Below are 19,157 nucleotides of genomic sequence, written 5' to 3'. Positions count from 1 at the left end.
CTCCATTTCCGAGTTATGATACTTTTTCTGAATATGCAAATCAGGCCTTTGGTGCAATGAGGGCATCACCATTGCTCTTGTTGCACCCGAGCTCCACTCATTTCTGTGGCCAACCCCTCCCTGTCAGTCAAATCAGCCAGAATGGGAACGGAGCCTCAGATCAACAAAAGAAAAACCGCGTTTTAATCAGGTGGACTGCAGCCTTGTGTCTATGCAGACAGCAGGTTAGGGAGGTCGCTGGTGACAGATTCCCTTTAAAGTTTGTAGTGTCACTTTTTTTTCCCCGCTCTGCCTAATCAGCTTCATATAATAGTAATGCGTGTCTGCAGGGTGCATGGATAACCAGTGCATGCCGTGTGCTTTAATACGTGTCTGTTTTTATTAATAGGGCACAATTAAGAGACACTTGTCAAGTAAGTAGAAGGATTGGAGGGAATTTTCTCTGTCTAGAGTCGTATTAGTATAGCTTCTCTGTTAGTGCATTATCATAGCAGTTCCTGAGTGTGCAGAACATTACAGATGCCTTCACTGAATACTCCGCAGGTTGGCTGGATACCACTGTGCCAAGCCAATGCTCTGTGTAGTTGTATGGAGCTTTTTGGCGGTGGTCCTCTTATCATCTCATCTATGCATCCAGTTCAAATTAATTGTCCATTTCATAAAACCAGTTATAGATTGTCCTAATCGGTAAAAAAAAAAAAGGTTACCCATTCCAGTCATAGAAGTGTCTTATTTAAAGGGGTTCTCCTGGATTTTTTTAACTGATGACCTATCATGTGGACACCTGGGACCCCCGACGATCAGCTTCTTGAGAAGGCACGGCACTCGCAGTAGCGCCACGGCCTTCTCTCAGCTCACCAAGCACAGCGCCGTACATTGTATAGTGGCTGTGCTTGGTATCGCAGCTTAGCTCCATTCACTTGAATGGGCCTGAGCTGCGCCTTCGCCATGTGACTGTTGAAAGTGACTTCACATGGCGTAGGCAAAGGTATAGGATCTCATTAGGTGTAGGATCCTCCCTAATGAGATACTGATAACCTATCCAGAAGTTAGGTTATCAGTTACAAAAATCTCAGAAAACCCTGTTAAGGTCTGTCCGCTCTCCTGTTTGTTTTAGTAAATACATGTATTCCCCATGAAGTATCAATTCTGAAGCATCATTTCTCCTAGCTCTGTGTTAGGCCTCTTGTACACGAAGGTTTTTTTTATTTTTTTTCAGTTTACGTTCTGTTTTTTTGCGTTCCGTATACGGAACCATTCAATTTCAATGGATCCGCAAAAAAAAAAACGGAAGGTACTCTGTATGCCTTCCGTTTCCTTATTTCCAATTTTTCCGTTCCGTTCAAAGATAGGACATGTTCTATCACAAGGATAGTACTGTTCTATCAGGGGCCAGCTGTTCCGTTCCGCAAAAAACGGAATGCACACGGACGTCATCTGTATTCTTTGCGGATCTGTTTTTTGCGGACCGCAAAATACTGAAAAAGCCATACGGTCGTGTGCAAGGGGCCTTATGCTGTTCTTCTGTTATTCCTCCGAGGTATATGTGACAACTGGTTGTTACCTTTCCTCTTGTCAAAGGGATGTGTCCCTAGATCGTCTGACATTTAGCAGTACTGATTGAACAGTGCCAGAATGTATAGTAACACCTATTTGTCAGTGTATTAATACAGTTCTATGGGGAATAACAGAGGGCCTTCGTAACAAAGAGTTATTAAAAAATACAATAATTTACTAAAACCTACATGTCAGCCATATGTTGTGGGATAGACTACTATTCATACCAACCTACTACCCTGGACAACTTAGTGGATGAATACAGCCTTAAAACCCCTACCAATCTGACTACTTTTCCAGTTACTCATATGACACGTACCTGGTATTGTGTTTCTAGAAATCGGCATCCCTAATGTTTTATACACTGTGTAGCTGAATATTTTCTTGATATTAATGTCGCTAATATCTGTATAACATGTAACAGCACTACCCACTAACTCAGTAGGTTGCATCTTGTGTAAAGAGCAAGGAAAGCCAGGTCTCGTGGTGGTGACATTTTCTAGATGATATTGCAGCATCATAGATCTTTTTGTGTGACCACATATAAAATATATATATATATAATAATGATATATTTTTTTTTAATTGTACCTTGTAAGAGTTCATGGTGCAGTCCAGACTACTCTCAACAGACCCAAGTGATGGCATACTGCTAGGATATGCTATCACTTTATGATTAGTGGGGAATCTCCACTGATCCTGAGAATGAAGGGGACACTGCATATGTCCTACACAGCATCATTGCAGGTGACCGGCTGTGCGGCAAACTGCAGCCGACTCTATTAACTTGGAATGGTGCTGTGCTGCAGGTCACTGTGCATTGGGTGTCCAGAGCACCACAGTGCAGGAAAGAGGTCAAAGGGTACCCAGTATTAAATCAACATTGCATCCCCTTCATTCTCAGGATCGGCGGGGATCCCAGAGGTCGGAGCCTCACAGACCATAAAATTATGGCATATCTTAGCATATCCGTATGATAGCGATTCCCCCATAAGCGACTCTATTTCTTCTTTCGCACTATTCTTTGGCCAAAAAAAAGCAATAAATATGGATGATTCTCTTCAAGATGATGGAATGATAAGTATTGGAAAGTAAAGGTATATATTGGTTTCCTTAACTCAAATAGAGAAGAACACTGAAAGCAAATTTAAAGGCTATTTACACCTTTGATTATTATTATTACATTGTACTCATTTTGAGCTAAAAATCATTTTTTTCAATTGGTTTTAATAAAAATGTTGAACCTTTGTCTTTGTGCAGCCTTGAGATTCTCTAGTAGCACGCTCTGAATTTTCACTCTGCTCCGTCAGTCAGCAGCTAATGGCTCCTTATCTCTGATCTTTGATCTTCTAAACACTCATTATAACTCAGTTCTTATCTTTACCTTAAAGGGGTTGTCTCTAGTGTTGAGCGAACTTGTGTTTTAAGTTTGGCGTCTAAAGTTCGGGTTATCGAAGAATCACGTTATGGATTCCGCTACCACGGACCATAACGGAATTTAGAATCCATAACGCGATTCTTCGATAACCCAAACTTTAGACGCCGAACTTAAAACACAAGTTCGCTCAACACTTGTTGTCTCACTTCAGCAAGTGGCATTCATCATGTAGAAGAAGTTAATACAAGCCACTTGCTAATGTATTGTTGTTATCCACATTGCTTCCTTTGCTGGCTTGATTCGTTTTTCTATTCACTTTATAAACTGCTTATTTCCATGGTTACAGACCACCCTGCACTCCATCAAAGGTGGTCGTGCTTGCACACTATAGGAAAAAGTGCTGGCCTCTCTGGTGGCCGGGACCATGGGAGCGCACATAGGCTGATGCTTTTCCTACAGTGTGCAAGTATGTCCACCACTGATGGATTGCAGGATGGTCGTAACCATGGAAATATATGTATAATATGATGGGAAAATGAATCTAGCCAGCAAAGGAAGCAATATGGAGAATCACAATACATTAGTAAGTGCCTTGTATTAATTTCTCTACGTAATAAATGCTATTTTCTGAAGTGAGACAACCCCTTTAGATAAGTGTTTATGACCTTTTAGTAATTTAGAAGGTTTATTACATTGTCAAACAGTTAACTTTGTGACAGAACGGCTCAATATTTTAAATAAAGACCAATTGAAAAAAAAAATGTTTTGCATAAAATGAGTGAGGTGTACATATATAGCATTAATCTGCAGAGGGTTTCCAGATTATAGGCATATTGGCTAATACATAGGTTTGTGCACACCGCCTGAGAGGTAGGCCTCCCACGTCTGTGAAAACTTTACAATGTTTCTACAGGTGAAGAGATAGCAAGGCCGAGGCGCTCAACTCCTACAGCTGAGATTGCAAGGTTAGTGCCAAATGTGCAAAATAAAGTGCAAATGGTTGCAGATTACAGCCAGCGGAGGCTGGTTACAGATCCGCCATACTGTGTTGCAATCATTAGCAATTTTTTTAGTTCTTATCGCCTTTCTATAATTGCTACAAATGAGTAAAATAATCCACTGTGAAGTTCCAGGCGTTAATTGGTTTCACATCTTCATTATAAACTTTAGTAAGAAAGCACCTGCTGAATTATTCGGTCCTCCTCTGGAGACTGCCTTTGAAGGTCCACGGTCTGAAGGTAAAGATGAGTCTTTTAAACTTAAAATAGTAAAGTGATTAACTTTTCACTACTTGTCTTACTGAGTCTTCTCCCCTGCAATGGATCGCTGCACCATCGGCCTGCTGCCTCCTCTACGTTTACAGTATATACTCGAAATACCGCTTTAGCAGTCTGAAATTGGCTGCTGTAGTTATGATGTGCCATCGTTGTGGTTGATATGTCATCGTGCACCATGGCACAAGCAGCAATAGGGAAGATAAATGTTGTAAATTTGAAAAGGATGAATTATGCAGCATAAATCTACATGGTGCAGATTTAAAATCCTCAATGCAGGTCAATTTACGCAACAGATTTTTTATTTTCATTTTTTTGCATTATGTGTATGATGTTTCTTCCTCTTTGCTGATACTGCAAAAGGCTGCAGTTTTGCTGCAAGCAAAATCCACAGCATATCAATCCCCTGTGGAAGCACCCTTAAAGGATACCTGTCACATTTAGACCCTAATTTCAATTTTCATATATGTAGTTACTAATAACATGATATTCCAGAATTAGTTACTATTAGACTGACTTGCCCCATATTTAATAAGATTCAGCCCTTAGCAACCAGTCTGCATAAAACTGCAATTTCACTATTCAGTTAAGATGGCCGCCACTGCCCTCACCCTGAGGCTGATCCCGCCTGCCCTCACTAGCCAGTAACAATAGCCCCCCAAAAGTGTCAGTAACCAGAGCTCTCCCCCCTAAAGGGTTAATCTCCTGCAGCACAAAGGGGTCCTCTTACCACATGTTGCTTTCATTTATACACTGAGCAGATGGCAGATCTCCCTTCCCTGGTCTGCGCTGCTCCAACTCTGCATTCTCCAGCTCTGCTGAGTGAGGGAGCGTCTGCCAAGCGCAGGGACAGGGAGAAGTGCACACAGCCCAGGCACTGTTATCAGCTTCTGGGGAGGACCTGGCTTTAATCATTTACCTACAGTCCCTGGCTGTCAGTAATGTGACCTTGCACGCTGCGTGCTTCTGCGTCCTCCGTCCTTCAACAGAGGATGGACCATACCTAGCAGCCCTATTTTAAGCACAGGTAAAAGTAGGCAGTACAGGGAACAAAAATGTGGAATTAAGGGGTAATTGAATACACAGTAAAAAGTTGAAATAGGGCCACCAAGGTGATATTAATCACCACAATCCAATACTCAAAAAAAAAAAATACGACAGTTATCCTTTAAAGTCATCCTCCAGTTCCATGCACATAAAATACTATAACCAAAGAGAGCCACTAGAGGGAGCTTATGAGCTTACTGCATACTGTTGGCAGGAGATTTACTGTAGGTGCTGTAAAGTTACACTAGACTGTTTAAAGATTTATTATCCGGCATCAGCCACTGTGATAAATCTGGCACAGATTAAAGGGTTTCTGTGACCAGATTTACCCTATTAAGCTAGCTGACAGTAGCGATGTGCTAATGTCAGCTAAACCTAATTGGCCTATTCCTACTTGTATCTATGCCCCCGTTGCGCCAGAAATCTAACTTTTGTAATATGCTAATTAGCCTCTAGGAGCGGGGGGGCGTTGTTCCTGCTCCTAGAGGCTCCGTTCTCCCACCTTTGTCGCCTCCCTCCATGTCCTGATTGACAGGGCCAGGCAGCGCTCGCATCTGTCTGCCAGCGATGTGCTCTGGTGAAATCTCGCAACATTCGGCGCAGGCGCGGTGAGGGAAAGATGATCACTGTCTGCCAGCTTCCTCACCGCGCCTGCGCCGAATTCTGAACAGCACGAGATTTCACCGGAGAACAGGGCTGGCAGACGGATGCGAGCGCTGCCTGACCCTGTCAATCAGGACTTGGAGGTAGGCGACAAAGGTGGGAGAACGACCCCCCCCCCTGCTCCTAGAGGCAAATTAGCATATTATAAAAGTTTGATTTCTGGCGTAACGGGGGCATAGATAAAAGTAGGTATAGGCTAGTTAGGTTTAGCTGACATTAGCACATCGCTAATGTCAGCTAGCTTAATAGGGTTAAATCTGGTGACAAAATCCCTTTAAAGGCTTCGTCCCATCTCGCTGGCTGAGTTTATGGAAACCGCCTAGTGTCCCGGCGCTCTACTATTTCCATAGCTCCTATTGTAGTGAATGGGAGCTACATAAACAACGTAGCAGAAAAGCTATGCTGCTTCTGTAACTCTTAGCTTGTTCTGCTACACTGTTTGTGTAGCTCCCATTCACTGCAATGGGCATTACGGAACCAGCAGAGTGCTTGTCTGCTCAACTGTTTCTGTAAGCCTGGCCGCGTGGGGCTGGCGCTTAGTCAGATCTCACCCTGGAAACCGCGAGATGAGACAAGTCATTTTTACTGATGTTGACCTATCCTCAGGGTAGGTCATTAGTATCTGATTGGTGGGGGTCAGAGACCCAGGACGCCCGCCAATCAGCTGATTGAGAATGCAGCGGCCTACTGTGAGTGCCACGGCTTACCAACCACGGCGCCATACATTGTATAGCTTGTATGGCTGTATTCACTTCAATGGGGCTGAGCTGCTCCTACGCCATGTGACCAATGAACTTGATGTCACATGACCTAGGAAACGCTGAGAGAAGGCCGCGGCGCTGGTGTGAGGTGTAGGTCATCAGTTAAAAAACATTTGGAAAACCCCTTTGAGACTGTCTAAACTTAAATTGTCTCATTTTAAGACCGTATTAGTAAATCCTTCCCATTGTGCATTGATCTCGGCTATGGAAGGTATTGGTTCTCCAGAGACTGACTTCAGGCAATGCTGCGTGGCAAGGAAGACCATTACCTCATGCAGCCAATCCAGAGACTCCTACAGAATGAGACTTCCATTTGTAGACCGTTTTGGGCTTCTTGTCCATCATCAGTACAGAGAAGGTTACTCGTTGGTTAGATGAGCTCGTCGAATTCATCTCATCTAGCCAATTAGCACCCTGCTATGTAGTGAAGAGGAGCAAGAACCCGAAACGGCTGACTGCAGATGGGTGTCTATTCGCTTTGGATGAGTCTTTGCTTTGGCTGGTTTGAGGTATTTTCTTCCTTTTGGAGGAGAGCTACTAGACATGCATTAAACACAGTAGTAACACAGTGTAAAATATGAGAAAAAGAACTGGATCGCACATCCTTAATACTATGCTTTTATCTAACTGCTTCTCAGCGCAAGTTATCGTATACCTACCCCTGTGCCGCATGCTGTACATGAGGCATTGGTATACAATTTGATAAAAAAGCATAGGCCCACTGACCGCTGCAAGAATGCTTCTTTAAATGGGACCCTACTCTAAATATGGCGCAGCACTGCACGGCGACCACCGACGCCGAGCACCACCCCAACAGGCACTGCACAGCAGCCATTGTTGCTTTGGTGCTGTCCTGGTGGGTTGGTGGGGCCCAGTGCCAGGGTGGCTTTGCCAGACAGCGGGGGCGCTGTTTGTGTACTGGGTCCTGCTGGGGTGGTGCTGCGGCGTCGGTGGTCGCCGTGCAGCGCTTCGCCAAATTTAGAATAGGGTCCCATTCGAAGAGGCAACCTTGTCGCGGTGAGTGGATCTATGCTTTTTGATCAAATTGTATACTAATGCCTCATGTACAGCATGCAGCATAGGGGTAGGTATACGATAAATTGCGCTGAGAAGCGATATGTTCATTATGCAGAGAAGCCGTTAGATAAAAACATAGTATTGAGGATGTGCGATCCAGTTATTTTTCTCATATTTTACATGTACAGTAGTAACACAGGATGCAATAAGCGCCCCCTAGTGGTGGCAAAATGTTATCGTGAAAAGCTATTGCAATATTATTATTATTACTTTTTATTTTTTTTTCCAGTTTCTCTAGACCAGTGTGAAATATGGGGAGCCTCTCAAATAGGCACCACAGCTCCAGAATCTCCAAAGCTGTCAAGGCCGTTCCCAACTGGAAGTAAGTAGTTTGTCCTGGCCATAAGGTATTATAGTGCAAGTATAGGGAAACTACAAACTTCAGTCTCTAATGCAAAACCTGTGCTGGCAGAAAACTTGCAAAGTAGGGCAACATTTGACTGTTTTGCACCAGGTTTAGCCGCCAGTGGTAATCATCACAGAGCACAGTACACACCAGTACTTTTTTTTTTTTTTTTAAAGCTCTAAGTAATTTTTGTATTGAAGAAAACCAGATAAAACTACATCTAAACAGAGTCCAAAAAATAGAAACACAGCAACATACTAGCAATTTATATGCCGGTCTTAATCCCCATGCACAGGCCTCTATGTAACTTTGGCACTTGGTGCCACTGGCCGTGCGGCATGGTTTAAACTATGCCAGCTCCCTTCCTGGCATAGTCTAAGACAATTTTCCAAAACCCCTTTGCGATAAAATCTGCGCCTTTAATATGCAACTTGTGAAGTTTTTTTCTTAATCAGTGACTGCCATAGTAAACATAAATGAAGCCAGGTTGGTTGGGGTATGGCTTCCAGCTGTTTGCAGGGGCTGCGACCCTCAAGTAAGTGATGTAGCCTCTTCATCGTATACCAGGCACAGCGCCATGCATTGTTTAGTGGCTGTGTCTGGAATCGCAGCTCAGTCAAATTCACTTGAATGAGTTGAGCTGCCACAGGCCTAAGACTTGCAGTTCCTTCAAACAGCCAATTTGTCAGGGGTGCAGGGAATAAGACCACCCCACCATTTGGTATTGATGATCTATTCTAAGTTTAAAGGGGTTGTGCAGGTCCCCAAATTCTGCGGGACCTGCAAAGGAAAGCTTACTTACCTGCATTCTGGCATTGACTCCCCTCTTCTTTGTTAATGCTCCGGTCTGATATCGCTGCAGCCAATCACAGGCCGCAGCGGTGTCAGGCTCCCCTTGCATCATGACAAATGGTCACAAGGGGAGCTTGACACCACCGTGGCTTGTGATTTGCTGAAGTTGACAAAGCTGGAGCCCAGCAGAGCATTGCAGGCCTGGAGTAGAAGGGGCGGGGTGCCGACACCAGGAAGCAGGTAAGTCATCTTCCCTTTGCAGGTCTATGAGAATGGGGGGTTTGCCAAATACCCCCCCTTCCCCACCCTCCTTCCTGGACAACCCCTTTAAGTCTGGAAAAATATTCTTTAAATCATTACTACAATTTTTTTCCAGTACAGGACTAGAATTACAGTACAGAATAATTTTTTACATATTTTGGAGTTTTTCTTTGTATGATCACTAGTGATGAGCGAACTTCTGTTTTCAAGTTCAGCGTACAAGGTTCGGGTGATTATGGATTCCATAAGGGAATTCTTAGATAACCCAAACCTTGTACGGCGAACTTGAAAACAGAAGTTCGCTCATGCCTTATGTTCACATTGGGATGATATTCTGCTGATTTTCAGTCCCGATTTTGCGGACAGGAAATCAACAGTGTGTTATAGTAGCAGAAAAGTGGATGATATTTTACCAAATCTCATTCACACGTTGCAGAAAAAATTGCAATGAACTGTAGATTTTCACAGTGGATATAGTGTATGAAGATAAAGAGGAAAATTGACAGCCAGTCCATGGAGAATCTACATGTAACACATGCAGATATTGTGGTGGATATTCTTTCCTCTTGATTTAGATACCATATAAACGTACCCCAATTCCAATGCAAACAGACCCCTTTTAAATGCTTTTTCAGTTAGAACCCCCCCAAATTACATAACAGAAAGGGAGCCCCTTTCTATCTGTGCCATACATGTGCACTGCATAAATTGATTAAAGATATTCTATGACTTTAGAAAAAGTGTCACTTGGGGTCAGGGCTGCATTACCAGACACAGTGCACCCTTTTTCCTAATACCATATGGCAAAGTGAACGTTGGAGGAGCATTATGTAAAGGTCAGATGATGATTAATAAATCGATTGCTTATGATGTATCAAGTGATTTCTTCAATCTCTCTGTTTTTAGCACCTCCACCCATTCCACCCAAAAATATTCCAGCCACACCACCCAGAACCGCTTCACCATTACCAGCCGGAACAGGTAAGCCAAACCTTGACAGAAACGTCATCACTTTGTCCTGCAGATGACACTTCTAAGGTGATCTGTAGATTGTCTATGGATTTAGCAGGCAGCTTCTGAGTGGCTATTTAAGTACGTGTTCCCTGTTTTCCTCGAATACTTGGCAAAAAAAATAAAAAATGAAAGGGGCTGTTGAGGTAAAGTGAAGTAGTAAATCTGGTAAAATTAGCGTCATACTCAATGTTTTTCTTCCCGGCCACTTCCAGCATTTCAGCCTCCCTAATGGGGTTTGTATTCCTGGCTGCAGCAGTGATTTCCTATACACACTATATCACTGCTGCTCCCAATCACTGGCCTACTGTCACATGCCGTAAACTGCTGAAACCAGGGATTGGCTGCATGCTGATGAGTTGCGTATGGAACATTACTGCTGCAGCCAGGAAGATGACTTTCAGCCCTGCAGGACCGCATTGTGACGCTGGAAGGGCTATGTAAGAAAAGCGGTGCATATAACTTCACTTGTTGTTTTTGCGTTCATTTGACTTGGACAACCCTCTTTACAACTTGTTACTCGTTTACGCAACCTTGATCCTTCTCAAGGTCCATACAAAAACTGCAAGGTAATTTCGCGTTTCTGCATTGTAACGTATATATATTTTGCATGCTGTATTTTATCATTTGTAGATCAAGGACTTGCTGCTGGAGAAGAGCAAAAAGAAACGGTCATCACAGAAGAACAACCTGCTTCTATCAGTGACTTGGACAGTATTTTTGGCCCTGTTTTATCCCCCAAGTCTGTAGCTACCAACTCTGAAGAAACGTGGATCAGATTTAATGACCATTCCCCAGAAAAGATTTGCTCTTCTTCTCCACCACTTCCTTCTTCTCCACCACTTCCTTCTTCCCCACCACTTCCTTCTTCCCCACCACTTCCTTCTTCCCCACCACTTCCTTCTTCCCCACGTCCCCCTCGTTCTCCCCCTCCCTCACCGCCGCCTCCTCTTTCTCCTCCTCCCCCTCGTTCACCTCCTCCTCCTCTTTCTCCTCCTCCTCCACCTCATTCTCCTCCTCTTTCCCCTCCTCCTCCACCTCGTTCACCACCTCCTCCTCTTTCTTCCCCTCCTCCTCTTTCTCCTGCACTCCCCCTTTCTCCACCTCCTCCTTCCTCTCCCCCTCTTTCTTCACCTCCCCTACGATCTACAGCAGTTATTGAATCTCCACCTCCTAGAGAACCAGACAGCCCCTGTGAACCGCTGACCCCTGTGGAAACTTGTCGAAATATTCCCTCACCCCTCAACCTGGAGGAAGTCCACAAAAAAATTGCAGAACAGTCATTCATTAAAGATGATATACTGGAGACTGCTGCATCTCCTAAAGATTTTGGCCCTGGTCAAAGAGCTACACCGCCCCCACCTCCACCACCTACCTACAGAGCAGTGGTGTCGTCTCCGGGACCCAGTGGCGCGGGAAGTGCAAGTGGTATGTTTTATTTATGATTTTTAACAATATTGGCATAATTGATAGTGTGGGAATAGAAATTAAGTCATTAAAAGCTGTATTCCTGTCCCAAACGCACATGGATCGGCCAACCTGTTGTACGTGGCTTTGTGGCTGACATCGGCCCACCCATCATTTGTGGCTGAGGTTGTCCCACCTGTCATTTGTGGCTTTATACCTAAGACCAGAACACCCATCATATGTGATGGCCAAAGTTATAGAAACTGCCAAGCAGGCTGTGCTATGCTGTTTTCTGTCACCACGTACGATAGGTATTCTAATCTCAGCCGTGAATGGATGGGATGGGGATACCCCTTTAAGCACGGCCTGTCAAAGTAGACATAGCTTGATGGTGTGAATAAAGAAAAAAAATCTGCTTCTGATAACTCCTCTATACACGGCCTAATTCTTAACTCATGATTGCATTGCACTATAAAATAGCACGGCTTATGGATTTTCCACACTAGCAGTAAACTTTACTTACTGCATATGTCCACCATCTCATCTTTATAAAAGGTTGAGAAATTTTTCAGATACATTGTATTACTTATATTACACTGATCATGTGATACAGGGGATACATCCTGAATTATGCTCCAGAGCTGCAATCAACAACAGAATAGTGAGTGCAGTTTTGGGGTATAATACAGGATGGAACTCAGCTCTGGAGTATAATACAAGATAAGTAATGTAATGTATGTACACAGTGACTGCACCAGCAGAATAGTGAGTGCAGCTCTGGAGTATAATACAGGATGTAACAGGATCAGTACAGGATAAGTAATGCATGTACACAGTGACTGCACCAGCAGAATAGGGACTGCAGCTCTGGAGTATAATACAGGGTGGAACTCGGGATCAGTACATGATAAATAATGTAATGTATGTTCACCGTGACTGCACCAGCAGAATAGTGAGTGCAGCTCTGGAGTATAATACAGGATGAAACTCTGCATCAATACAGGATAAGTAATCTAATGTATGTACACAGTGACTGCACCAGCAGAATAGTGACTGCAGCTCTGGAGTATAATACAGGATGGAACTCGGGATCAGTACAGGATAAATAATGTAATGTATGTACACAGTGACTCCACCAGCAGAATAGTGAGTGCAGCTCTGCAGTATAATACAGGTGTAACTCAGGATCAGTACAGGATAAGTAATGTATGTACACAGTGACTGCACCAGCAGAATAGTGAGTGCAGCTCTGGAGTATAATACAGGATGTAACTCAGGATCAGTACAGGATAAGTAATGTATGTACACAGTGACTGCACCAGCAGAATAGTGAGTGCAGCTCTGGAGTATAATACAGGATGTAACTCAGGATCAGTACAGGATAAGTAATGTAATGTATGTACACAGTGACTGCACCAGCAGAATAGTGAGTGCAGCTCTGGAGTATAATACAGGATGTAACAGGATCAGTACAGGATAAGTAATGCATGTACACAGTGACTGCACCAGCAGAATAGGGACTGCAGCTCTGGAGTATAATACAGGATGGAACTCGGGATCAGTACATGATAAATAATGTAATGTATGTTCACCGTGACTGCACCAGCAGAATAGTGAGTGCAGCTCTGGAGTATAATACAGGGTGTAACTCAGGATCAGTACAGGATAAGTAATGTATGTACACAGTGACTGTACCAGCAGAATAGTGAGTGCAGCTCTGGAGTATAATACAGGATGAAACTCTGCATCAATACAGGATAAGTAATCTAATGTATGTACACAGTGACTGCACCAGCAGAATAGTGACTGCAGCTCTGGAGTATAATACAGGATGGAACTCGGGATCAGTACAGGATAAGTAATGTAATGTATGTACACAGTGACTCCACCAGCAGAATAGTGAGTGCAGCTCTGCAGTATAATACAGGTGTAACTCAGGATCAGTACAGGATAAGTAATGTATGTACACAGTGACTGCACCAGCAGAATAGTGAGTGCAGCTCTGGAGTATAATACAGGATGTAACTCAGGATCAGTACAGGATAAGTAATGTATGTACACAGTGACTGCACCAGCAGAATAGTGAGTGCAGCTCTGGAGTATAATACAGGATGTAACTCAGGATCAGTACAGGATAAGTAATGTAATGTATGTACACAGTGACTGCACCAGCAGAATAGTGAGTGCAGCTCTGGAGTATAGTACAGGATGTAACTCAGGATCAGTACAGGATAAGTAATGTAATGTATGTACACAGTGACTGCACCAGCAGAATAGTGAGTGCAGCTCTGGAGTATAGTACAGGATGTAACTCAGGATAAGTACAGGTTATGTAATGTATGTACACAGTGACTGCACCAGCAGAATAGTGAGTGCAGCTCTGGAGTATAATACAGGATGTATGTCCGGCTCAGTGCAATGCGTAACAGTGTGTAGAGATTTTATCCCCGCACTTCACCTTCTATTACAACATTATCAAAATAATAGAAAATATTTTTACAAATGTAATATATAAACAGGATGTAATAATGCCACCAAAACATGTGACTCTTATAGTGATATTTCATTTCCTTATTCCCTTAAAGGAACATCATCTCCTGCTCGCCCTGCAACTCCACTAGCCACCTGCAGTACAACCCCACCACCACCACCTCCTCGTCCTCCATCTCGGCCTAAAGTACCACCTGGGAAACCTGCAGTAACAGATGTGAGTTATCTCCCTACATGTATTTTAAGGGTTTTTTCCAGGAATAAACATTGATGATCCATCAGTAACAATTGACAGTCTATCAATGAATGACATTCTACATCTGACTACCAGTCCTAAAGTGATGTGTTACGTCCGCTTCTGGGACCAGAACATTTCTGAAAAAAGGGACGGTTCTTCTGTCAAGTTTGTGCATATAGATGACCTTTATTCTTTCTTCTGCAGCCACGGCCATTCAGTCCACCCATCCATTCATCCAGCCCACCTCCCTTCGCCCCCTTGGCCCGAGCTGAGAGCACCTCCTCCATTTCTTCAGCAACGTCTTTGAGTGCAGCCACCACACCGACAGTCGGTAAATACTTTTGCTTTTCTTACATTTTTCATGTTTTGATTCTGTGCATTTTTGGGGGATTATAACATCTTACAATGCACATCAATTCATCATAAACCTTCAAGAATGGTTTTATGGTGCTTAGATTGCTGATGCTTCTCCCTATTGAGGACCTAGAAATTGCACATACTAAATAGCTCGTCAGGGGACCAAAACAATTGCAGTATGTACATTGAAAAACACCTCAATGCAGTCAGGACAGATGTAGGGGAATCACTTTTGCCTTCATGACAAATAACTACAGACTTCAACGTTATACTTGTAAAGAGGGAATGTACCCTAGAGATGTTTAATGACCACATGGGGGACATATTATAATAAGAAACATTGTATACGAACAGAAGTTAAAAAAAATATAATGTAAAGTAAAAAAGAAAGAAAAACACAACATCCACACCCTGTAAATAAAGTAAAAAATTATTGTACACACTACCAATAATAGTACTAAAAAAAGGAGAGAAAAAAACATTTCCATACAAATGTTAACGTGAAAGATTTATCATGAGGGAAATTTTTGAAGTCCATTTTGCAGGAGTCAGTTTTGCCGTAATTTGCGCCAAGTTTATCAAATGTCACATGGTATTAGATAAATGTGATGCATCTTTAAATCTTATACTTTTGTCTTGAGATGTTACTTGACTTTCTATGCCACCCCCTTTATTGGAGTAAGATTGAGACTATTTTTGGGACTCTTAAAAGCCTGCAATTGAGAAATTTGGAGTTTAATAAACATATCTAACTACACCCTCTCAGCAACCCATTTTCCTAAACTGTAGTGAGTGGTCTACAAATGCAGAATGTCGCAATTTTGTTTTTGGCACCAGTAAGCCCAAAAAGTGACAATTTGGCAATGTATTGAAGCCAGAAGTCTAACAAGTAGTTCGTTTTAAACCATCACGTAGACCAAAACACTGTGGTTGTTAATGGGTTAAAGCAATACTTTTATCTAGACACACACTTGTTATATTCTTGAATAGTGACCAGGGCGCTCTTGTAAAAAAAAAAAAAATATATATATATATATATATACAGTACAGACCAAAAGTTTGGACACACCTTCTTATTGAAAGAGTTTTCTTTATTTTCATGACTATGAAAATTGTAGATTCACACTGAAGGCATCAAAACTATGAATTAACACATGTGGAATTATATACATAACAAACAAGTGTGAAACAACTGAAAATATGTCATATTCTAGGTTCTTCAAAGTAGCCACCTTTTGCTTTGATTACTGCTTTGCACACTCTTGGCATTCTCTTGATGAGCTTCAAGAGGTAGTCCCCTGAAATGGTTTTCACTTCACAGGTGTGCCCTGTCAGGTTTAATAAGTGGGATTTCTTGCCTTATAAATGGGGTTGGGACCATCAGTTGAGGAGAAGTCAGGTGGATACACAGCTGATAGTCCTACTGAATAGACTGTTAGAATTTGTATTATGGCAAGAAAAAAGCAGCTAAGTAAAGAAAAACGAGTGGCCATCATTACTTTAAGAAATGAAGGTCAGTCAGTCAGCCGAAAAATTTGGAAAACTTTGAAAGTAAGGGCTATTTGACCATGAAGGAGAGTGATGGGGTGCTGCGCCAGATGACCTGGCCTCCACATTCACCGGACCTGAACCCAATCGAGATGGTTTGGGGTGAGCTGGACCGCAGAGTGAAGGCAAAAGGGCCAACAAGTGCTAAGCATCTCTGGGAACTCCTTCAAGACTGTTGGAAGACCATTTCAGGGGACTACCTCTTGAAGCTCATCAAGAGAATGCCAAGAGTGTGCAAAGCAGTAATCACAGCAAAAGGTGGCTACTTTGAAGAACCTAGAATATGACATATTTTCAGTTGTTTCACACTTGTTTGTTATGTATATAATTTCACATGTGTTAATTCATAGTTTTGATGCCTTCATAGTCATGAAAATAAAGAAAACTCTTTGAATGAGAAGGTGTGTCCAAACTTTTGGTCTGTACTGTATATGTGTATATATATATATATATATACAGTTGCAAGAAAAAGTATGTGAACCTTTTGGAATGATATGGATTTCTGCACATATTGGTCATAAAATGTGATCTGATCTTCATCTAAGTCACAACAATAGACAATCACAGTCTGCTTAAACTAATAAAACACAAAGAATTAAATGTTAGCATGTTTTTATTGAACACACCATGTAAACATTCACAGTGCAGGTGGAAAATGTATGTGAACCCCTAGACTAATGACATCTCCAAGAGCTAATTGGAGTGAGGTGTCAGCCAACTGGAGTCCAATCAATGAGATGAGATTGGAGGTGTTGGTTACAGCTGCCCTGCCCTATAAAAAACACACACCAGTTCTGGGTTTGCTTTTCACAAGAAACATTGCCTGATATGAATGATGCCTCGCACAAAAGAGCTCTCAGAAGACCTACGATTAAGAATTGTTGACTTGCATAAAGCTGGAAAGGGTTATAAAAGTATCTCCAAAAGCCTTGCTGTTCATCAGTCCACGATAAGACAAATTGTCTATAAATGGAGAAAGTTCAGCACTGCTGCTACTCTCCCTAGGAGTGGCCGTCATGTAGAGATGACTGCAAGAGCACAGCGCAGACTGCTCAATGAGGTGAAGAAGAATCCTAAAGTGTCAGCTAAAGACTTACAAAAGTCTCTGGCATATGCTAACATCCCTGTTAGCGAATCTACGATACGTAAAACACTAAACAAGAATGGATTTCATGGGAGGATACCACAGAGGAAGCCACTGCTGTCCAAAAAAAACATTGCTGCACGTTTACAGTTTGCACAAGAGCACCTGGATGTTCCACAGCAGTACTGGCAAAATATTCTGTGGACAGATGAACCAAAGTTGAGTTGTTTGGAAGAAACACACAACACTATGTGTGGAGAAAAAGAGGCACAGCACACCAACCTCAAAACCTCATCCCAACTGTGAGGTATGGTGCTGAGGGCATCATGGTTTGGGGCTGCTATGCTGTGTCAGGGCCTGGACGGATTGCTATCATCGAAGGAAAAATTAATTCCCAAGTTTATCAAGACATTTTGCAGGAGAACTTAAGGCCATCTGTCCACCAGCTGAAGCTCAACAGAAGATGGGTGTTGCAACAGGACAACGACCCAAAGCATAGAAGTAAATCAACAACAGAATGGCTTAAACAGAAGAAAATACGCCTTCTGGAGTGGCCCAGTCAGAGTCCTGACCTCAAGCCGATTGAGACCTCAAGAAAGCGATTCACACCAGACATCCCAAGAATATTGCTGAACTGAAACAGTTCTATAAAGAGGAATGGTCAAGAATTACTCCTGATCGTTGTGCACGTCTGATCTGCAACTACTGGAAATGTTTGGTTGAAGTTATTGCTGCCAAAGGAGGTTCAACCAGTTATTAAATCCAAGGGTTCACATGCTTTTTCCACCTGCACTGTGAATGTTTACATGGTGTGTTCAATAAAAACATGGTAACATTTAATTCTTTGTGTGTTATTAGTTTAAGCCGACTGTGATTGTCTATTGTTGTGACTTAGATGAAGATCAGATCACATTTTATGACCAATTTGTGCAGAAATCCATATCATTCCAAAGGGTTCACATACTTTTTCTTGCAACTGTTTATATATATATATATATATATATATATATATATATATACACACAATATATATTCTGTCTAATCTCTGTTTTGTGACTGACCTGCACTTGCGGTTTTGATTTTGTTTGTTGGGGGGGGTTGTAGTTATTGCTTGAACCTTGATCAACTATTTCATTTTTTGCTTTAGTTTTACCCTTTTCTTTGCTATGGATTTAAGGAGGTCTTGCTGACATCCTGTGATAAATCTGGTGCCGTTTCTTCCCCTCTGGTGTAGTTTTATGCTGTATAAATTATGGACAGTAGTAAATCTGTCACAGGGTGTGAAGGGGGTATAACAATTCTGCCCCTCTGTTTAGCTGATCCTTAGCGAACCCCCACGATCATACATTGATGGCCTATGCTAAGGATAGGTTATCGGTTTAAGCCACAAATTAACATTAGTACAACTGATCCTGTCGAATTCATCATGATTCACTGACTATGTGATTTCCATTGGGGGAAGATTGGTTTTTTTAATCAGTGTTTGCATTTTAAGAAGTGCTGGGTGTATCTCGGAGGCTGTGGGATTCCCCAGCTTCTTAGTTTCTTACAGGCCCTTTTACGCGGGACGAGGATCAAGGCAATTATTGGGGATGGTCATTCGTACGCACTCTCATTCCCAGCAACTGCCCCATAAAAAGATGCTGCCGATCACTCAATGTATGGATTAAACACTCGCTCATCAGAGATTGCGTGCGGCACATAAAATCAGAGATCGTCTGCCGGCCATCGTTGACTCGTTGAAGTAGCAATCGCTCATCTTCCACAAAGGGAATGATTGCCATACTTATATGCAGCTAACACCTCCGATCAACTGTCAAGGCAATATTCGGGAACATTTGGTTTATTCCCGTTATTGACTGTTTG

The 19,157-nt window shown here is 42.5% G+C and overlaps 1 protein-coding gene across 1 annotated transcript in view; it reads left to right on the top strand.

Moving 5' to 3' along the window:
- Window positions 1-19,157, top strand: part of SGIP1 (SH3GL interacting endocytic adaptor 1) — a 104,181-nt gene that overhangs the window by 44,243 nt on the left and 40,781 nt on the right. Inside the window, exons 8-16 of the mRNA XM_040407521.1 lie at window positions 389-413; window positions 3,849-3,900; window positions 4,106-4,173; window positions 7,987-8,079; window positions 10,063-10,137; window positions 10,801-10,974; window positions 11,320-11,595; window positions 14,160-14,281; window positions 14,507-14,633. Coding sequence (XP_040263455.1) covers window positions 389-413; window positions 3,849-3,900; window positions 4,106-4,173; window positions 7,987-8,079; window positions 10,063-10,137; window positions 10,801-10,974; window positions 11,320-11,595; window positions 14,160-14,281; window positions 14,507-14,633 — 1,012 coding nt within the window. The remainder of the gene's footprint in view (window positions 1-388; window positions 414-3,848; window positions 3,901-4,105; window positions 4,174-7,986; window positions 8,080-10,062; window positions 10,138-10,800; window positions 10,975-11,319; window positions 11,596-14,159; window positions 14,282-14,506; window positions 14,634-19,157) is intronic.

The sequence above is a fragment of the Bufo bufo genome, chromosome 9 (genome assembly GCF_905171765.1).
Source record: "Bufo bufo chromosome 9, aBufBuf1.1, whole genome shotgun sequence".
Classification (NCBI taxonomy): domain Eukaryota; kingdom Metazoa; phylum Chordata; class Amphibia; order Anura; family Bufonidae; genus Bufo; species Bufo bufo.
This window is presented reverse-complemented; position numbering and strand designations above follow the sequence as displayed.